We start from the raw sequence: 18,463 nt of genomic DNA, 5'->3' as shown, positions 1-18,463 counted from the left end.
AATTAGTTACATTGAAATTAATAAGGGCATCAAATTAGGAATAGGATGAAATACACTAAAATGACATTTTAGTGCTGCCACTACGTTCATTTAAAAGGCATTTATTTGGCTCAGGGGTTTGGGGAAAAAAAAAATATTTACATGTAAAAACATACAATGCATCATCATAACAATTCATTAAATAAATGGACCTTTGAGGTACTTTGAATCCCCCACCCCACAGTTTGTGAAACCCTGCTTAATAAGACAAAAACAGACAAGCTAATAGCACTAAACATGACAAGCGAATGCAAGCTATTATGTGCCCAACAGTGAAGGTGGGAATCGCATAATACGAGAGGGAGAGGGGTAGGAGGGATGGGTGGGAAGGGGAAGGGAGGCAGGGACTGAGGGGGGAGGAGGCGCTCAAATCTGCGCATCTGTCGAGCCAGCGAGGAAGAGGAGACAGAGAGGACGAGAGTAAGGAACGCGAGCCGAGCAGGATGAGGACAGCGGCGCTGGAGATGATTCTCCCGTTGACGCCGGGATGGGAGACGCCAGAACCGCCGCTAGCCGGACCCACGGGCCGTGAGGGAGGAGCTGCGCCGCGGAGGCGACATGGAGGCGCATAGCACCCGCTGAAAGAGAGAGAGAGAGACAGTCTCTTTATTTTAGCCTAGCAGCATCATCAGCACCATTCGTCCAACCGACCTGAGCGGGGAGGAGGAGGTGGAGGAGGAGGACGAGGAGGAAGAGAGGGAGGCAGAGATGGGCTCCCACGTTGCTCAGACCCTGCGTCAGGGCGTTTGGGCGTCTCTGACCGGGGGCTGGTACCATGACCCGGAGCAGAAGAAATTCAACAACTCCTGCCACCTCTATCTGTGGATCTTCCTGCTCATGCTGCCGTTGTCGTTGCATCTGGTGAGTTGGGGCCTTTTGTTGTTTTTGCTAGCGCGAGGTGCGCACCGTACCCTTCCGACATCCTCCATTGTGTGCTCGGTGAGAAAGGCAAGGCGGCATTGTCGCAGTGTGTTGCCTCCTCGGCGCATGGATGCTCTCGCGCGTGACAGCATCAACGCATGTAAATACTTTTTGCATTCCCAATCTGTGACGCTGCACGCTTTTTGGCAAATAAACACCCGACTGTATTAAGACCTTCCTCAAAAAGAGTCCAAATCCAATTAGCCCGATATTATTTCAAAATGGTTATAGATAGCGAACATCAACAATAAAGTTATTTGTAATCTTCTAACTTGATCCCGTAATCAGCCAAGTATCCGAGTTACTTTTCCAGTAACTTTTGCAACCATCGGTGTCCGCAGGCCCTGCCTCCGACCACCATGGCCCTGAGCATCTACTGCGCCTCCGTCACCGTCTTCTTTGTGCTGGTCAAGACGGCCAACTACCGACTGCACGTGCTGTTCGACGAAGGCGAGGCGGTGGTCCGCAGCAGCCTCTCGGACCTCAGCAGGGCCGCCGACAAGAAGAGCAACGCCGCCTCCGACGCCTGCCTGCCCGCCAAAATCAGGTGACTAGAAGCTGCTCTTTGGGAACTATTTTAGTCACTTGCTGGTGTCTATTTTTTACTCCCACTGCCTTTTTTAAAGATCAAATGTGTATACTTGTGATCGATTGAATAAGAACGGAGCTCAAATTCCTCCCTCTTACTTTCAAGGATTCTCAGCACAATAGTAGCAATACAAAAAAAGTCAATCTAAGTCAGCGCCTCACCTTTGTCCATAAGGAAGAGCAGCACCGTACCAGACAGTGTTGCCATGACGATGCTGGCTCAAAAGCGTCCCAGTCAGGTGATCCAGGTAACCGTCAAGCAGACAGAAACCGACGCAGGATTGATCGGGGTGGTGAGTGGCGGTCGCCCCGCAGACAGCCTTACACTTGCAAGTGAACTTCAACGCCATGCTTCTCCTCCATGCAGGAGTGTTCCAAATCAGAAGAGCCCAAGATGCAAGAAGGTGATTTCTATTTAGAGAATGAAATTTCTCACAGATGCTTCATTGTGACCTGATTTTTACTTTTCTGATTTCCTTCCACACATGCAGTGGCCTGCAATGCCCAATGCAGCACAGAAGAGAAGACCGGGGAGGCTGCCCCGCCGCACCCGAGCTCGGAACTAGCCCCAGGAGAACCCCCTGACGGGGATGCCCCTCAGGAGTCCCCATCCCTAAGTGAAAGACAGAAGACTCCATCTGTGGAAGTAATTGATAACGTGGAGCCACCAAATGTGCAGAAAGTCAACGAGGAGAAGGAGGAAGCAAGCGGAGAAACATCTGAAGGTGGTCCTACCTGTAAAGGAAATGAAGACGACTGTGTAGAGAAGGAGAGCGAGGTCCACAAGGAGCTGTCGGATGCCAACAATAACTCACTGGAGACCGCTGGGGAGTGCCCTCACGAGCTCACGGACATGCCAGACCCAGCGACACAGGTGCTGTGATGTCACACCTTCAATGTGTGTTGTGAGGTCAGCTGACGTACTTTGTATCTTGTGGCAGGACGAGGAAGGCGAGGAGACGTATTGCTCCGATGAAATCGAAGTGGTTCTCACCGACAGTTCCGCCCCGGCGACTTTGTCTCCTCCTCATCACGCGGACGCCGACGCGGTCAAGATTGTCATCACCATGACCTGCGACCCTCATACCGCCGCCCAGCTGGAAGAGAACGTCAAGCAGAGCCTGCTGGAGAACGCGCAGGTAAGATCGATGGCGGCAAGTTGAGCGTCAGTCATTTGAATGGCGGCGCTGGATTGCAGTATTGCGCAATGTGTCTCAGGTTCAAAAGGATGCTGGAGGCGAGTGTCACATCAAGATCCCCGTCATCACTTTCGACTTGGAGGAAGAAGCGCAAGAGGAAAAAGAAGCAAACTCCTTCAAGGATGAACCTACCCCGAGACGGATGGCGAGCCAATGCGAAGAGTTCTACTCGTGCCGGGATATCGTGCGTCCCGGTGGCGAGCAGTACCCGCCGAGCCCGCCGCACACTAACGACACCACCTCGTCCGGTGTGGACGTCCATTCCCATTCTCACCCTGATGACACAGACCCTCCGGTTTCCAGCGCGGACCCTCAAGGTTTCCTGCGTCTTCCGCCCGCGTTGGGCCGCCTCGGTCCCGGCGGACGGATACACTTACGCGGGCTGAGCATGGACAGCGGGAAAGATGCCGTGCTGCTTTCCGACCGCTCCCAAAACACGGTATGTGGAGTCACTTCGGTGTCTCTTCTTCTTGCTCTAACTTCTTTTGTCTCAGAATCAGACCACCATGACCACCTCCAAATCAGACCTGGAGGCAAAAGAGGGCCAGATTCCGAACGAATCCAACTTCTTGGAATTCGTCTCCCTGTTGGAATCGCTCAGTACCCGAGCGAACGCCAAGGAAGAAGAAGGACGGGACCCTCGGCTGCAAGCGGGAACCTCCGTGGAGATAGAAAATCAACACACGGGTTTGTTCTTGTATCTTTTCTGTCTTGAGCCCTACATGTATTTTTTTTTTTTTTAACCAACGCAATGCCACGAACTGCACTGCAGAGAATGTCAACGCATCTTCCGGAGCAGATGACCCCAAAGAAACCAAAACGCACAGCAAAGCGGCGCGACCCATCCCACCCACCAGTCTGGCTCCCGACAAATCTGTTCTGCCCATACACATTCCCATCGTCTCACCAGACAGGTACCAACAAATACCTTTTATATACGAGGGCAACACCAATCTGGATTTTTAGTAGCTGATTAATCAGCAAGTTGATTCGAGAAAACTTACACCTAAGCATGAAAATCTTGCATCTCCAGTCCGCAGACGGAAAAAGATCCCGACTACGACTCACTGCCTTCCCAAACGTCCCAGTCAGAAAGCTCCATGCTGCAGGTCATCTGTCGGCCGGAAGCCACGAACAAAGAGGACGCGTATACCTTCCACACTGTGCACCGTGAGCCGCTAGTCATCTCAGAATTTTTTCTTTTTTCAATTCTAAGTTGTGCGTTTGTTTACCCAGGAGACAGGCCACGAAAACTGTACGCGGAGCGAGCACTCAACTTGCCGCTGGGAGCTGAGCTGATCACTGGCAACATGTGGTATGAAGACAATATTTTAGGTTTGACATCTACGCAATAATGCCAAAACTGTCGCCTGTGTGTGTGTTCAGTGACCTGCTGTCCACTTCGTCCAACTCGGAGTGCCAAGACAGCGTGGCAGGGGGGCACACTGACTGTCCTTTTCAGCGACGGATCATTCCTTCGCACCGACTTCGTCCCCGAAGGACGCACCCTGAGATCTTCCAGGTGGGCATAAAAAAAAAAAAAAAAAAAAAGTTAAAACCAGTATCATTTTGTTCATTGACAACATCTTGTTCAGGAGGAAGACTCTTTAGATGATTCCTCAGAGACCACCACGGAGGAGAAACCCACCAGAAAAATTTACTACAAGCTCAAGTTGTTTCCGGGAAAGTGGGTGGATATTTTATACGACCGTCTCACCTTGCTGGCTCTTCTGGACAGGTAAGTGGTGCTCATGGGAAAATCCCAATACAAAAAATACCTAGCAGGTAAATCCGTAATCTGAAGGGTTTCGGTCCGTGCAGGAACCAAGACGTTCTGGAGAACCTGGTGGCGGTTTTCATGGCTTTCCTGGTTTCCTTCCTGGGCTTTGTGCTGCTCAACGACGGCTGCTTTAAAGACTTCTGGGTCTTCCAGTTTTGTCTGGTCATTGCTAGCTGCCAGTACTCCTTACTGAAGGTAAACAAAGCAGAACACCAAGCAGAATTTGTTCTCAAGTTGTTTTTTTCCTTCCTTTGCAGAGTGTTCAACCGGATGCGGCTTCACCGACACACGTGAGCATTTATCTTTGAAATCATTTCTTGGATTATCGACGTAGGATTTACGGGTACTTTTGAACAGGGTCACAACCAGCTGGTGGCCTACAGCCGCGCGGCCTACTTTTGCATCTTCTGCTCGCTCATCTGGACGCTGGAGCAGCTCCTGCGTCGGAAGGACCTCCCCGTGTCCACCTTGTATGGAGTCACCATCGTGTGCCGGGACGCGCTGCGCTTTGTGAGGAACCTGCTCGTGGGTACGGAGGAAGCTGGACGCGGGGTTGAACCTCAAGCCATTTATCTTTTGATGGAGTCGTTTTTTTCGAACAGGTTTTACTCACTGCTTCCCCATCACGTTCCTGCTGGGCCTTTTTCCGCAAGTCAACACCTTCACCATCTACCTTCTGGAGCAAATTGACATTCACTTTTTCGGGGGAACAGGTCAGCCGAGACAAATACTATTGGTTAGGCCATTCGTGTCCAGCTTTGAAGGGCTGCTATCATGCATGATTTCGATTTGTGTTCTTTTGTTGTCATTCCAGCGGCTACGAGTCTGATCTCGGCGGTGTACGGCATCCTCCGCAGCCTGGCTGCTCTGTCTCTGCTCTACGGTTTCTGCTTCGGAGCTCTCAAGGTAGACGCGGCCAATGTGCCAAAAAAAAAACACCAGGGGAGGCTTTAAAAGGTTTCATGTGTGTCGTAGGAGCCGTGGGACGAGCAGCACACGCCGGCCTTGTTCTCCGGTTTCTGCGGCCTTCTGGTGGTCTTCTCTTACCACCTCAGTCGGCAGAGCAGCGACCCTTCCGTTATGATGTGAGTCTTTTTTCATAATCTAATTCCTAAAAAAATATTCCACACTCATTTACGCTGTCTTTTAACTTCAGATCACTGATCAAGTCGAAAGTCATGCCCACGTTGGCAGAGGGCGAGGAAGACGAAGGCCAAGACGCCGACATCGAAGACCCTCTGCCCAAGAAGTTGCAGAATTCGATGGTGAGCAGCAACATTTGATTTGATATCGCTGAGTATTGTCTATCAACATGTGGAATCATAAATGTGATGAATAATCCCACAGAAGGAGATTCTTCTGTCGGACGTGATCGTTTGCTCGTTGGCCTACATCTTGACCTTCGCCATCACCGCCAGCACCGTCTTCCTGTCGCTCAAGGTGAGCCATCTCCTGATCTTGAGGCAGACATGCTAAGCGCTAAGTGGCCCGGGCTAATTTTTGTTTTTGTTTCAGCCTTTCGTGACCATTGTGCTGTACGCGCTGGCAGGGACGGTGGGCTTGGTGACACATTACGTGATCCCTCAGCTGAGGAAGCATCATCCCTGGCTGTGGATCTCGCATCCGCTGCTCAAGACCAAAGAGTACCACCAGTTTGAGCCCAGAGGTCAGACATTTCATTTCAAATTAAAAACTTTAAAATGCTTATTTATGTTTATAAAAAAAAATTGCCGAATGTTTGTGTTCAATTCAAATTGTAAAATGTCATTTTATTTTTAAATTACAATTTTTTTTATGAATTACTAAAATTCTCTTTTCCTTTTTACTGTAATAAATCTGTAGAATATTATTTTAATTTAAAATGAAAAATATTTTCTCTAGTCGTTATTTTCTCGAGCAAAAGGCAATCCTGTTTTTTGTGGCGTGTGCGTGAAAGAGGACGCAGTGCTAATGTGGTTCGAGCGTCTGTACGTGTGCCTGCTGTGCCTGGAGAAGTACGTGGTGTACCCCGCCATCGTCCTGAGCGCGCTTACCAACGACGGCTTTGCCCTGAGCCACCGCAAGAGGCTGGGCATCCAGTAAGACGTGCCTTACCTTCACCCGCCTGCGGTGGGGGGCTTCCGTGACGCGTTTTTTTTTTCTTCTCATCCTGCTGCAGCTGCGACGTTCTGCTGACCATCGTGGCCGGGATGAAGCTCCTGCGCTCGTCCTTCTGCGACCCCAGCTTTCAGTTCCTCACCTTACTCTTCACGTTGGTCTTCTTCCACTTTGATTGCCCGCGCGCCTCCGAGAGCTTCCTGCTTGACTTCTTCCTCGTGTCTATCCTCTTCCACAAGGTGAGCGCTCACACCTAAAGCGAATAAAATCAATCATTACAAACAATCAGTCATACGAGATTGTATGTTCAGTTTGCTTGTCGGCTGTACCTAATGAAGTGTCTTGTTTGGATTCCAGATGCGTGAGCTGCTGCTGAAGCTTCACTTCATCATGGTCTACATCGCCCCCTGGCAGATCGCCTGGGGCAGCGCCTTTCACGCCTTCGCCCAACCCTTCGCCGTGCCTCGTATCCTTGCCGTTACCTTATATGTGTGCTAGCTCAGCGCGAGATCCAAAAAGTTGGTTCTTGACTGGCTCGCCATCAGATTCAGCTATGCTGCTGCTGCAGACGCTTATCACCACTGTCTTCTACACCCCGTTGGCCCCCTTCCTGGGCAGCGCCATCTTCATCTCCTCGTATCCGCGACCCATCAAGTTCTGGGAGAGAAACTATAAGTAAGGCAAATGGGAATGTCAGCTAAATATTTGGCAATGGACAAATAAATGTACCTTTACAGTTATGTAACTCAAAATTGTCGCCTGCAGCACAAAGCGCATTGACAACTCCAACAGCTGTCTGGTGTCTCAAGTTGATAAAGAGACGGGTGAGTTCTCGGCCGCTATTTACCATTTGCTCTCCATCCAGTGCTTCTGAATTTCTCTTCTCGCCGGTCGCGCTCTTTTCCCGACCGTCTTCCACCAGGCTGCGATGACAACAACCTCAACTCCATCTTCTACGAGTACCTGACGCGTTCCCTCCAGCACTCGCTCTGCGGCGATCTCATGCTGGGCCGCTGGGGCAACTACAGCGCCGGGGACTGTTTCATCCTGGCCTCGGACTACCTCAACGCCCTGGTGCACCTCATCGAGATCGGCAACGGCCTGGTTACCTTCCAGCTACGAGGGCTGGAGTTCAGAGGTATGGAGTTCCTTTGCAATGTGGCGATGCCCCGAGATAGAGCCTTGCGGTACACCGGTGAAACAAGTGGTTCTTTTGTTTTTTCTAGGGACTTACTGCCAGCAGCGTGAGGTGGAGGCCATCACGGAGGGGGTGGAGGAGGACGACGCCTGTTGCTGCTGCGAGCCGGGCCACCTGCCCCACATGCTGTCGTGCAACGCCGCCTTTAACCTGCGCTGGCTGGCGTGGGAGGTGACGGCCACCAAGTACCTGCTGGAGGGTTACAGCATCAGTGAGAACAACGCCGCCACCATGCTGCAAGTCTACGACCTCCGCAAGTTGCTCATCACCTACTACCTGAAGGTACTTGTCCAAACAAGAAGATTCATCTCCAGGAAATCTCCCACTCATCCATATCTTCCTCTTCCCAGAGTGTTATCTACTACCTGGTGCACTCCCCGAAGCTGACCACCTGGCTCAAGGACGAAGCCATCCACGAGGCGCTGCAGTCCTACACCAAGTGGCACCACATCGAGCGAGACCCTCAGGTCTTTAGCGTCAAGATAGACGAGGACTACGTGCATTGTCTGCAGGGGGTGACGCGAGCCAGCTTCTGTAACGTCTACCTGGAGTGGATCCAGTACTGCGCTGGCAAGATGGAGACGGTACGGAAGACCGAAAACTCAAATCAAATGCTGCTTGAATTGGTTTCATTCTGGTTGTGGGAACGAGTCTTTTTGTTTGTCTGTCCAGCCTGTCGACAGTGATGAAGACTCCCCTCTGGTGACTTTGTCCTACGCTCTGTCAGTCCTAGGAAGACGATCACTCGGAACGGCATCGCATAACATGTCCAACAGGTAGGTAAAATCCAATCAGATTAGTTGATCACGGAGAAAGCTGCACCGCAAGGAGGCATTCGAAGCACCTGAACCTCCACTAGCTCTTGTGCTGTTCTTGTTTTTTCCTCCCCCATCAAGCCTGGAATCCTTCCTGTACGGTTTCAACACACTGTTCAAAGGCGACTTCCGCATCGCTACCAAGGATGAGTGGGTGTTCGCCGATCTTGACCTCCTGCAGAAGGTGGTGGCTCCCGCTGTCAGAATGAGCCTGAAGCTCCATCAGGTACTGACAAACTGCTGTTACACACAATGCATTGCCACACATCCTTCAAGACAATCTTGGTCTTTTCCTCCTCCCAGGATCACTTCACGTGTCTGGAGGAGACAGAGGAGGCGTCCATCTTGTACGAGGCCATCACCAACTACCGCAGCAGTCTGGTGATTTGCCACGAGAGCGATCCGGCCTGGCGTAAGGCGGTTCTGTCCAGCCGCGATACGCTGCTGACGCTGCGCCACATGGTGGACGACGGCACAGACGAGTACAAGATCATCATGCTCTACAAGCGCCACCTCAGCTTCAAAGTTATCAAGGTAACCACAGATTCCTTACATGAGATGTCCGTTTGTATGCTTTCTACTACTTCTGAAATTCTCTTGGCAGATCAACAAGGAGTGCGTGCGAGGCTTGTGGGCTGGCCAGCAGCAAGAACTGATCTTCTTACGGAACCGCAACCCAGAGCGCGGCAGCATCCAGAATTCTAAGCAGGCGCTGAGGAACATGGTCAACTCGTCGTGCGACCAGCCGCTGGGCTACCCCATGTATGTGCAGCCCCAAAGCCGTAGAGAACCGAGAGAGGTGACGCGGGTTGTTTTGTGCTGTCGATCCAGGTATGTGTCGCCGCTGACGACGTCGTACGCGGGAACGCACCGTACGTTACGTACAATCGGGGGAGGGGCTTCCAGCTTGGACGCTATTCGTTCCTGGTTGTGCTCCAAATGGCTCAGGTTTAACAGAAGTTCAACTCAAGAACGGGCTTCCCCAAAAACCTGCCAGTCTCGAAACTCGTTTGGTTTTTGTCACATATGCCGACAGAGTGCGCAAGGACAACCTGAACAGCTGCAACAGCGGCGTCAACGTGGATGACGCCGACTGCGGCACCGGCAGATCCTCATCTCTGAGCCACAACCAGCCGTCGTCGGTCACCTCCAATAGTCTTAGCGGTTATCAGCAGAGAGCTCCCCGGACCACGCGAAGCCACCGACATCACAGTTCAGGTAGAACAAAACAAATGACAAGGGGACTTAGTACAGAACCATGGACAAACGTAACTAAAGTTTCAACCGTAACTGATTCACTTCTAAGATTAACTTTTAAAGTCTCTATATTTAGCATAAAGTATAAATATAGTAAAACCTTGGAAAAGTTTACCTTTAATTCTTTCAGCCTTCTGGGATTTTTTTCTGTGAAGCCAAAAATAGAAGATCTATTATTGTTTTTGTTATTCCTGAGTCCTGTTGTGTGCAGCCAGGAGAGAGTATCGCAGCAGGTCGGTCCAGCCTCAGACCCAGCGGCCACCGGTCAGTAGCCAATCGGGACCCATCGTGGACTCGGCCTCCAACCACGGCTTGGTCCAGCGTCTTTCCAACAGCCAGCTATCATTCAACACTTCCATAGCATCCATCTTCTCCCAGGTTAACACACACACACACGACATCGATGACTGATGGTTAGATTTAGCTTTTTGGCCGACCAAGCACATTTTTCTTAGGTCCCTCGTCTCTCGGGAAACGGCGGGATCAGCTCGCAGAACCAGACGGCACCGAATCAGCAGCGTTCTAGTCAGGTACGAGCTCGCTACACTTTGCATCAGCGCTCTGTAAACACGGAGCGGCTCCATTACAAATTCCAGTGAATATATTTCAGTGGCACCACAATGTTGCGCCTATTTCTCATCAGGTGTCGTCGTCTTCGTCCACCTTGAGTCTGCTGTTCGGCAAACGCAGTTTCTCCAGCGGACTGGTGATTTCGGGACTGTCGGCCGCTGAGGGGGGCAACACCACCGACACGCAATCGTCGTCGAGTGTCAACATCGCCATGGGTCCCTCGCACCGATCCGCCAGCAGGGCCACACAGGTACGTGCTTGGTGCCAAGGTGCTGAGGAATTTCATTTAGACAAAAGTAGTGCTAAATAGCCTTTGCTAAGGTGTATATTTTTGCTAAGCTAAATTCATTAGTTTGGAGTTTCATTATGGTCTATTCCTTACCTTTCAACAGTGGACATCGGAGCCGTACGAGAGCATCGACGAGACGGTTCCCAATGCATCCGTCGAGCAGTCACGTAATCAGAGCGTCAGCCACGGATTGGACAAAACCCCCTCGGAAGACACCCCCACGACAGCTCCCGATGCGACGGATCAAAAGCCTGCGTGAAAACGGTCACACTTACAGAAAGGACTGTACGACGTCGGTGACGAGAGGCGCCGAAATGCACACGGACAGACTTACCTCCACATCACTCAGCATGTGTTCTCACTTTGTTCTCTGAATGTCAACACCCTCATGGATACTGGTAACAAAATAAAAACTAATGTGTTTTTAACTCAAGTCTTTCTGTGAGACTTGGTAATGACGCACAATTGACGGCATTCCTTCTTGAACATTGTGACATATTTTCTTTTCTTTTTTTATTCACAAAAAAAACAAATATTACATTTGAGTAGTTTGCGCATTAAAAAAAAAACATTGTACAACGGCTAACAATGAATGCATGGATATAAAAATAAGTAGCTCGCCTACACACCCCGTAAATCAATAAATCTAGCTAGCGTTACACAATTTGAATAATTTCCCAGTTCAACCCCAATGAAGACACCATGACATTTGTGAAAAAAACTCTAATAAGTATTTATTGTAAGTTGTTACACTCTCTAGCAGCACTATGCAAATGACAAGATATTCAAGGGCAGTTACAACAGATTGGCCTTTTGTCATAACGCAAAGATGGTGAGTGGTTTTCCGTGTAAACAGAGAGCGAGAACCGCAGATCGAAACGGACCACAGCTTTCGTACAGCAGGCGAGACTCATGGCAAGGCCTCTCAGAGAAATGAGAAATAAGCCCCATTTTTAAGAGAAACCAACAGAATAATAAAGGTGAACTTTTTGTTTTTTGACAAAAGTTACAATTTCAGTTCTGACATAATAGCTCTTATTTGTCTGTCATCAACCAACATTAGACATTGTCTCTTTACAAAATCTTTACGCGTCGGGCATTACACGAAATACTTTAAAGACGACAACTGTGAGAAATGACAAACACTTTTGAAATGAAGGGAACAACTTAGAGCAGTCCAACCGGATGATAATGAAAATTTTTTGGCACATTGTTTTTCATTTTGTTGGACATTTTGTTGGACTTCACCAGTAAAAAATTTTTTAAATGAACGTTGTTTCGTTACATCCGATTGTAACCGTCATGCAAAGACTTGTGGAAAGCAACACCATTCATTATCAAAAGTCGGTCACAATGCACACATTTGCTTTCTCGAGGTACACAGCGAGATGAGACTACGGGTCCGCGACAACATTCGGACGCTACACTTGAGGGCTCCCTGCATCTCACAGCACTTTGGACAGCAGGTGCTTGGCAAGGGTCAACTGTCAATCGGATTCCTTCGATCAAAGGTTAACTGGCAACTCTTGCGCTTCCTGAAATCCCAACAAAAGTCACCGTTGGACCGACTTTATTAAAGTTGTGGTTGGGGGGGGGGGGGGAAGTCGTCGTTTTGTGATCTGCGGCATTAGAGCAGTCGTTTTGTTGGTCTTATTTTGCCGCTCGTTGTCTGACTTTGAAGAAATCGTGTTTATCGGTCCTGAGCCGATTTTCCGATTGTAGAATTTATCTCGCAACCAGTGGACAAACTCATGCTAACTGACCAACCGCTGACCTTCGTACAAAGAGGCTCGTTGCTATCATGTGACACTCAAGAATCAAGTATGCTTCAGTGAAAAAAATACGAACCGCTCAAGAGTTTTTTTTTTGTTTTGTTTTTTAATTTTCTGCATACTGCAGTACTTGAATACATACTCATACAGTATCGTTTGTAGCAAATAACTGAATTATTTCATTTATTTAGCAAAAAGCATGCTCAATAGAAAAAAACGTTTTCCCCATCAGCTAAATGTTGAAATTCCCAATTTCCGCCTGCGCTTTTTCCATCATCTCTTGACCTTGAGGCTTAGGCATCGAAATCAATAAAGAGAAAAGTGATCGCCTAAAATCCATTAGTCCCACACCGGCCAGGCGAGGACGACAAAACTGTAACGGCGGAGGAATGTCGCCGCTCTGCCAGCAAATGGTGGTATTGCATGTCACAGAGAGAGGAAGCCGGAGCACGAGAAATAAAAGTGACGGATTTTGAGGATTTCTTGGGAAAACAAACACGAGGCACCGTTTACCGATGTTGAGGAATCAAATTTTGCGCTAATCGATAAAACCTGGCGGAGAGATCAAGACCAAAATCGAACCTCAACGCAAATATTTTTAAAAAGTGGCTCAAATTAGCTATGTGAACATTGACGCATTTTAGGGATTTGTTGGAATATATATGGGAAAAAAAATGCCCATTTCCCATGGATGACGTCATCCACACAGTGATTGTTGGCGAGGATGTGGCTACAAAAACCAGACGTTTGAAAGTGGGAAATCGACGACATGCTCTTAGTTTAGGTCAAAAAAGAAAAGAAACACCTTTTCACAGACAAAATCAAAAGTTCACAGGAAGTTGATTTTACAAGCACATTTCAGCCCTTCAAACCTTTTGTGGATGTAAAAATGACTGAACAGAGACGGACGGGCTGGAGATGGGTACTAAGAAAGTCGATTTTTTTTTGTTTTCATTTTACAAAATTGTACACAATGGCTAGCTACTTTTCTTCGCAAGATGCCAGCACACAGCCACATAATGTCAGACAACATTTATTTCTTTTTGTATCATCACGAAGGCATATACTATTTTCTCTGTATATTACTTTTTTATATATAGATATTTATATGGATGTGTGTGTGTGTGTGTGTGTGTGTGTGTGTGTGTGTGTATATATATATATATATATATATATATATATATATATATATATATATATATATATATATATATATATATATATATATATATATATATATATATATATATATATATATATAATATATGTACGCATAAATATACACACCCTCACAGCTAAAAACAAAAGTAATAAGCGTACATTTTTGCTGAGTGAGATTGAAGGATTTCAGCAAAGGGCAATGTAAACCATGGTCCATCTTTTAACGGGTGCGGGTGGAACCTCGCCCTTTCCCAGCAACACATTTGCATAGGCAAAAATGGGATTAGCCCTTAGACAGTGGTTTCCTGAATTATTTATCGAGATGCAAAAAATTCTAGTTGAAAATCCAAACGAAATCAGACAACAACAATAAAAATCATGTCTCGGCTAAGCTCTCTCGAATGCACCCCCGTGCCCGCATGCCGCCACTCTTATACATTTTTGTCTGTGCACATTTTGGAGTTTACAGTGTTAGGCTTCAAGTATATCTACAAAATAACAAAAACTGAAAAAAAAACCTGACAACTAGATGTGAAATAAATTAACCAACATGAGAGGTAGTGAAAAAGCCTACAGAGACGCCCATTTGTTTTCATCAAAGGAGAAACAATAATCATCATCATAATAAAAGTGTCAGTAAGGCCAAAGCTTCGCAAACCTCCTCTTTCTCATCAGGACACTTTAGCTCTTAAAAAAAAAAAAAAATCAAATAAAGTGGAAATGGCTGAGCACCGCCACCGCCGCATTGCTTCACATGTTCATTGCTTGTAAAATCCACAGTTATTCAACACAAAACAAGCGCCTTGGCCGCGTGAAAGTCACAATAAATTAAACGGGGAGGGGAAATGGTCACCGGGCGGGAAAACGGCAAATACGCTGTGCTCCCGGTCCAACTCTCCCAAGTCTAGAACCTTCTGGCTCGTCTCCCAAACGCTTTGAACACGGCACCACCAAGGGCATAAACTGTTTTTGTTTATTTTGAAATGTAAACTTGATTTGAATTGCACCATGATGTTTATTTTAAGTTTTTATCTGAGTAGTGTGAAACATTCTCGTAACTTTAAAATAATATTTTTTTTCCCCCTAAAAACAGGAAGAAAAAAAAAAATTGCCGATGTGATTCAACTGGGTGCATGCATCCATAGCGAAGGAGATAATAATGTGGCCGCCTGCATGTGTTGTTAAATAGTTTTTCAGAGAAACTTGTGGGAAACAAGGAGGCCTTTGTTTTCATTTAACTCTGGATTAAAAAATACATATATATTTTGTTGTCGTGATTTTTTTTTCAATCTTTAAAACAATGTTTCTATTGACTCTGCTGATTGATAACATTGACTACATTTGAATTTACGGCAGAACCTCCAAACTGGAACGCAATCTGTCAAACCAATTTTGCAAATGTTTTTTTTTTTTTTCTCCAGGCTCAAAAACCTTCAGGCTATGGTTTAAGGAACAATTTAAAGTCCTTAACTGTTATACAAGAGACTTTAGCCACAGCCAAAATAAAGTAAATGTACTCACCCTTTGAAGGTTGACAAGGCAGGAAGTTATCTGCAGAGCGATACCGTCACCGAGTTTAAAGGTATTGCTGCAATTGATTCGGTCTGGCAAAAGGAAAAGCTCAAAAAAAGAGCAAAGGACACTTATCAGCTCAAATTTAACATTGTGGGCTGTCAACAGCATTTAAAAAAAAATCTATTGCCAAAACATATACAGAGATATTTTTTTTTAGATTGTGGGATGTGGTTGAACTTCAAGCTGTTCCACTTTTGGAGGTTCCACTGCGACTCATTAACTAACGTATTTTGATAGGCATGACGACCCGCGTGTTGAGCGGAATTGAAAAATCATGTCCGGCAGAGGTGCTTTATATTTGCTCGCAACTAGTTTGCCGGGTAAATAATGTGAACAATAACAACGTGACATCAGCTACGACCATTCAGAACGCTGCTCAATACGACACTGTCATGGAAGCAGGAGTTCAGAACATTCAAAGAGCCATTCTCCTGTCAGATGACAAATATTTTTTAAAAAGTTCGTAAATTGTCCTTGGAATTTATCAAGGAAATTTCGTGCCTATCCCTAATTTTGACTCATTTCGGCAGTTTAAAATCTAGCATAGCAATAAAGAGACACGGTTGCAAACTAGGCTAACCACAGTACATCCAATTGCACTTTTGTTTTTTTTTGCTAGCCTGCTCTTACAATGGCTCTTGACCAAAACTTGGCACGTCAACGTCAGGTAGTTAGATACGTAGGTGGCGATACAGAGTGCTCCCATGTATCAACAAGTAGTGGCACAGTTTCTGCAAAACACTTTAGGATCTGATAGATACATCATTCATCTATGTAGCCATCAGTAGTATTATTGGAGTGAATTCGACAACTCACAAATAAAATATATATATAGAGCATAATACTTCAGTCATGCACTTTCCACTGCATATCAACAGGCCGGGCGGGCCGAAAGAAAATGAGTTATGGGGACATTTGGCAAGACCCCGCCCTACATTTTGTCCTCTAAATTCTTTAAAGCGACACTATCATGCGTTTTAAAGTCTGATTTTTTTTACATTTTTCTTTTTTTAGAAAAGTAGTCCAAAGAATGTGTGTGGCGCAAAGGCATGCTAACTTAACAAGCGGCTCTAGCCTAGCGCCCACGGCGGAGTGTTAGCATTGTCGCTAACGGACAATTTGCTGGTTAAAACGAGTTCTCTTCTCCTCCGCGCAGTTGACATCATGTTTGGCACCCGCTTCACCTCACAGAAAAAGGCCGAGGGCCCGTTATCCCAACCGCGTCAGTGCCTGAATGTAGACGACTACTGCTGTGTTATTATTATTATTATTATTTATTTTGGACCTGTGCTTGTCAGGCTATGAGGGTACGAATGGGAAGCAGGACGAGGGGAAAAAGAAAAGGATGAGCGGGATTAACTGTGGTTGCTTTCCATTGGGGGCTACAGCAGCGCTATTTGTGCAGCCAATATTTTTTTTTGTCTTCTCAAAACATGTGAAGGCATTGTTGAGTTACATGTAGCTGCCCAACCACAAGTCTAGCCCTTACTTCTCCCACACGAAAGAAAGAAAGTGCTCGGATGGACGGATGGAAACGCGAACAGGTGCTGCTTCAACGTGGACGCCTCCCCTCAAAAATTTCTATTTCCGGAAAACTAATTCAGGAAAAAAAATATTAAACGGTTGCAGTCGTCGGCGTGAGATAGACTTCCTCTCATTAGCTCAGAATGACATGGGGGGGGAAGGAGTCAGAAATGAAAAGTAAGGTGACATTATTACAGTACAGGAATAGTTGGCGTGTCCATTCTCTCTCTCTCTCTCTCACGTTCTCTCTTACTTCCTGGTCCTGAGGAGTCCACAGTCTAACATGACCATCGAGACATCTGCGCTCGCGAAAACAATCAGCAGCCGGAGAAGGCGGCCTCGTCAAATTTGACCTAAAAGCAACCAGCAAATTCACGTCACCGGCTAGAAATTGCTTAAAAATATAAATAAGAACAATACCCAGCTATCTGGGATGTCATTCAGTCTTTTTGCAATCAAGAAAGAGTTTGTTTTTCCAAACCGGACTTGTGGCACCATAGTTGACGACGTCGTCGTCTTCTTGATGGAGGGTAAGGTGGGGTAACGGGCGGGGTCTTTAGGTGTCCAGGCAGGTGCGCCTCCTGTTGGCGAGGAGGTCTCTGTAAACGCTGGAGTTGAGGAAGCGGGGGAAGGAGTCCCGGTGCATCAGAGTGTAGATTTGGAGCTGCGCCTCCTCGTACATCAGGCTGCTGGGCTCGGCCAGGTTCTGGTTGATGCCCTCGCGTACCCGCGAGTCCAGACTCACCTGGGGGGCACGGATGAGAGAAAGAAAAGGGCTCAGTAAACTTCGAAAGATGAGATTCTCAGTCTGTTATGAGCACCACCAGTGATATGCAGGCTCCCTATAGTGGTAAGCAAAAGACTCAGTGTAGCATGTTAGTCAGCTTTCAAACAAAAAGCCAAACCTCTTTTGGCGACAGTATGGACACGTAGTCTTCGTATATGATCCTGGCCTTTTCGTCCACCACTGAGGGATCCGTCTCCTTCTTCAGCTCGTCACAGGCCAACCAGAAGAGGAGGTTGTCCTCGCTGTACTCTGACCTGAGGAACTCCCGAAAGATCTCCCTGCCCTCCAGCGAGCGCAGCATCATCTCGAAGCTCCGAGACCACGACAGCGCCTCGTCGAGGCTGGGGTGTCTGCGGCAGGACACGCTAGAGATCAAGACAACGCGGTCGTGACTACGCAACGTGGAAGCCGACGAGGGCTGAGGACTTACTGTTCTTCTGCAGCTTCAATACTGTCCATCTTGGTGCAGGTCTGGCGTTCGCTTCTCTCCATCCGGTCTTCACTCCTGCGTGGGAAGCAAAAAGCAGAAAATATATCCATTTTTTATATTTTCAGTGTGGGCTCGATACTTGCACTGATTTTCCCAACATGTAAGCTAGTCATCTTCATTTAGGGGAAGTATGGCAAGGACAAGTATGTAAATGGGTTCCTCCAAATACTGTATAGTTCTGCGAATGTGCAGATACAAGTCAGTCCGTTAGCTTGTGATCAAGGCAAAAACAACGCTTGCATTATTTGTTGTTTGCCATTAATGTTAGCGCACAAAGCTAGCATTCATTCAGACTTAAATTTCAGTAGTTAAAAAAAAAAATATCCCGTTGGTTTATATGCGCATTTATAGAGCGCTGCATTTATTTGACAAAATATGTTTCATTCCAATTATTATTATTT

At 47.1% G+C, this 18,463-nt stretch overlaps 2 protein-coding genes and 1 long non-coding RNA gene across 10 annotated transcripts in view; 1 reads left to right on the top strand and 2 right to left on the bottom strand.

Annotated features, from left to right (window-relative positions):
* Window positions 1-166: 166 nt before the first annotated feature.
* Window positions 167-2,193, bottom strand: LOC147049899 (uncharacterized). Its single transcript, XR_015067376.1, has 4 exons — window positions 2,013-2,193; window positions 1,711-1,905; window positions 691-1,490; window positions 167-617 (listed from the first exon to the last, which is right to left on the bottom strand). It is a non-coding gene; the product is annotated as an uncharacterized LOC147049899 (long non-coding RNA).
* pcnx2 (pecanex 2) lies at window positions 748-11,082 on the top strand. Its single transcript, XM_085921866.1, has 40 exons — window positions 748-900; window positions 1,302-1,507; window positions 1,724-1,841; window positions 1,916-1,952; window positions 2,040-2,422; window positions 2,490-2,687; window positions 2,767-3,186; window positions 3,242-3,434; window positions 3,520-3,661; window positions 3,781-3,917; window positions 3,984-4,062; window positions 4,134-4,269; window positions 4,343-4,485; window positions 4,569-4,722; window positions 4,785-4,817; window positions 4,885-5,056; window positions 5,130-5,240; window positions 5,342-5,433; window positions 5,503-5,612; window positions 5,684-5,792; window positions 5,875-5,967; window positions 6,043-6,193; window positions 6,464-6,605; window positions 6,686-6,863; window positions 6,982-7,090; window positions 7,170-7,299; window positions 7,390-7,448; window positions 7,547-7,762; window positions 7,851-8,104; window positions 8,173-8,406; window positions 8,495-8,598; window positions 8,719-8,863; window positions 8,941-9,171; window positions 9,242-9,399; window positions 9,469-9,585; window positions 9,674-9,855; window positions 10,106-10,272; window positions 10,350-10,424; window positions 10,538-10,714; window positions 10,857-11,082. Exons 1-40 carry the CDS (start codon window positions 748-750, stop codon window positions 11,010-11,012), a joined length of 6,204 nt encoding a protein of 2,067 aa, XP_085777992.1. The 3' UTR covers window positions 11,013-11,082.
* A 2,702-nt stretch (window positions 11,083-13,784) lies between these two features.
* The window catches only part of rgs17 (regulator of G protein signaling 17), a 30,549-nt gene continuing 25,870 nt past the window's right edge, over window positions 13,785-18,463 (bottom strand). For 6 of the 8 annotated variants that reach the window (XM_085922713.1, XM_085922712.1, XM_085922714.1 and 3 more), the window contains 3 exons: window positions 18,003-18,077; window positions 17,691-17,937; window positions 13,785-17,530 (listed from right to left, as the gene is read on the bottom strand). In XM_085922713.1, the coding sequence (XP_085778839.1) occupies window positions 17,342-17,530; window positions 17,691-17,937; window positions 18,003-18,077 (511 nt within the window). In that variant the 3' untranslated portion in view covers window positions 13,785-17,341. The remainder of the gene's footprint in view (window positions 17,531-17,690; window positions 17,938-18,002; window positions 18,078-18,463) is intronic. The other 2 variants (XR_015067457.1, XM_085922719.1) reach the window with 2 other exon arrangements.

The sequence above is a fragment of the Syngnathus leptorhynchus genome, chromosome 10 (assembly GCF_054491065.1).
Source record: "Syngnathus leptorhynchus isolate UIUO chromosome 10, UIUO_Slep, whole genome shotgun sequence".
NCBI lineage: Eukaryota > Metazoa > Chordata > Actinopteri > Syngnathiformes > Syngnathidae > Syngnathus > Syngnathus leptorhynchus.
Note: the sequence above shows the minus strand (reverse complement) of the source record. Positions and strands in the feature narration are given on the sequence as shown.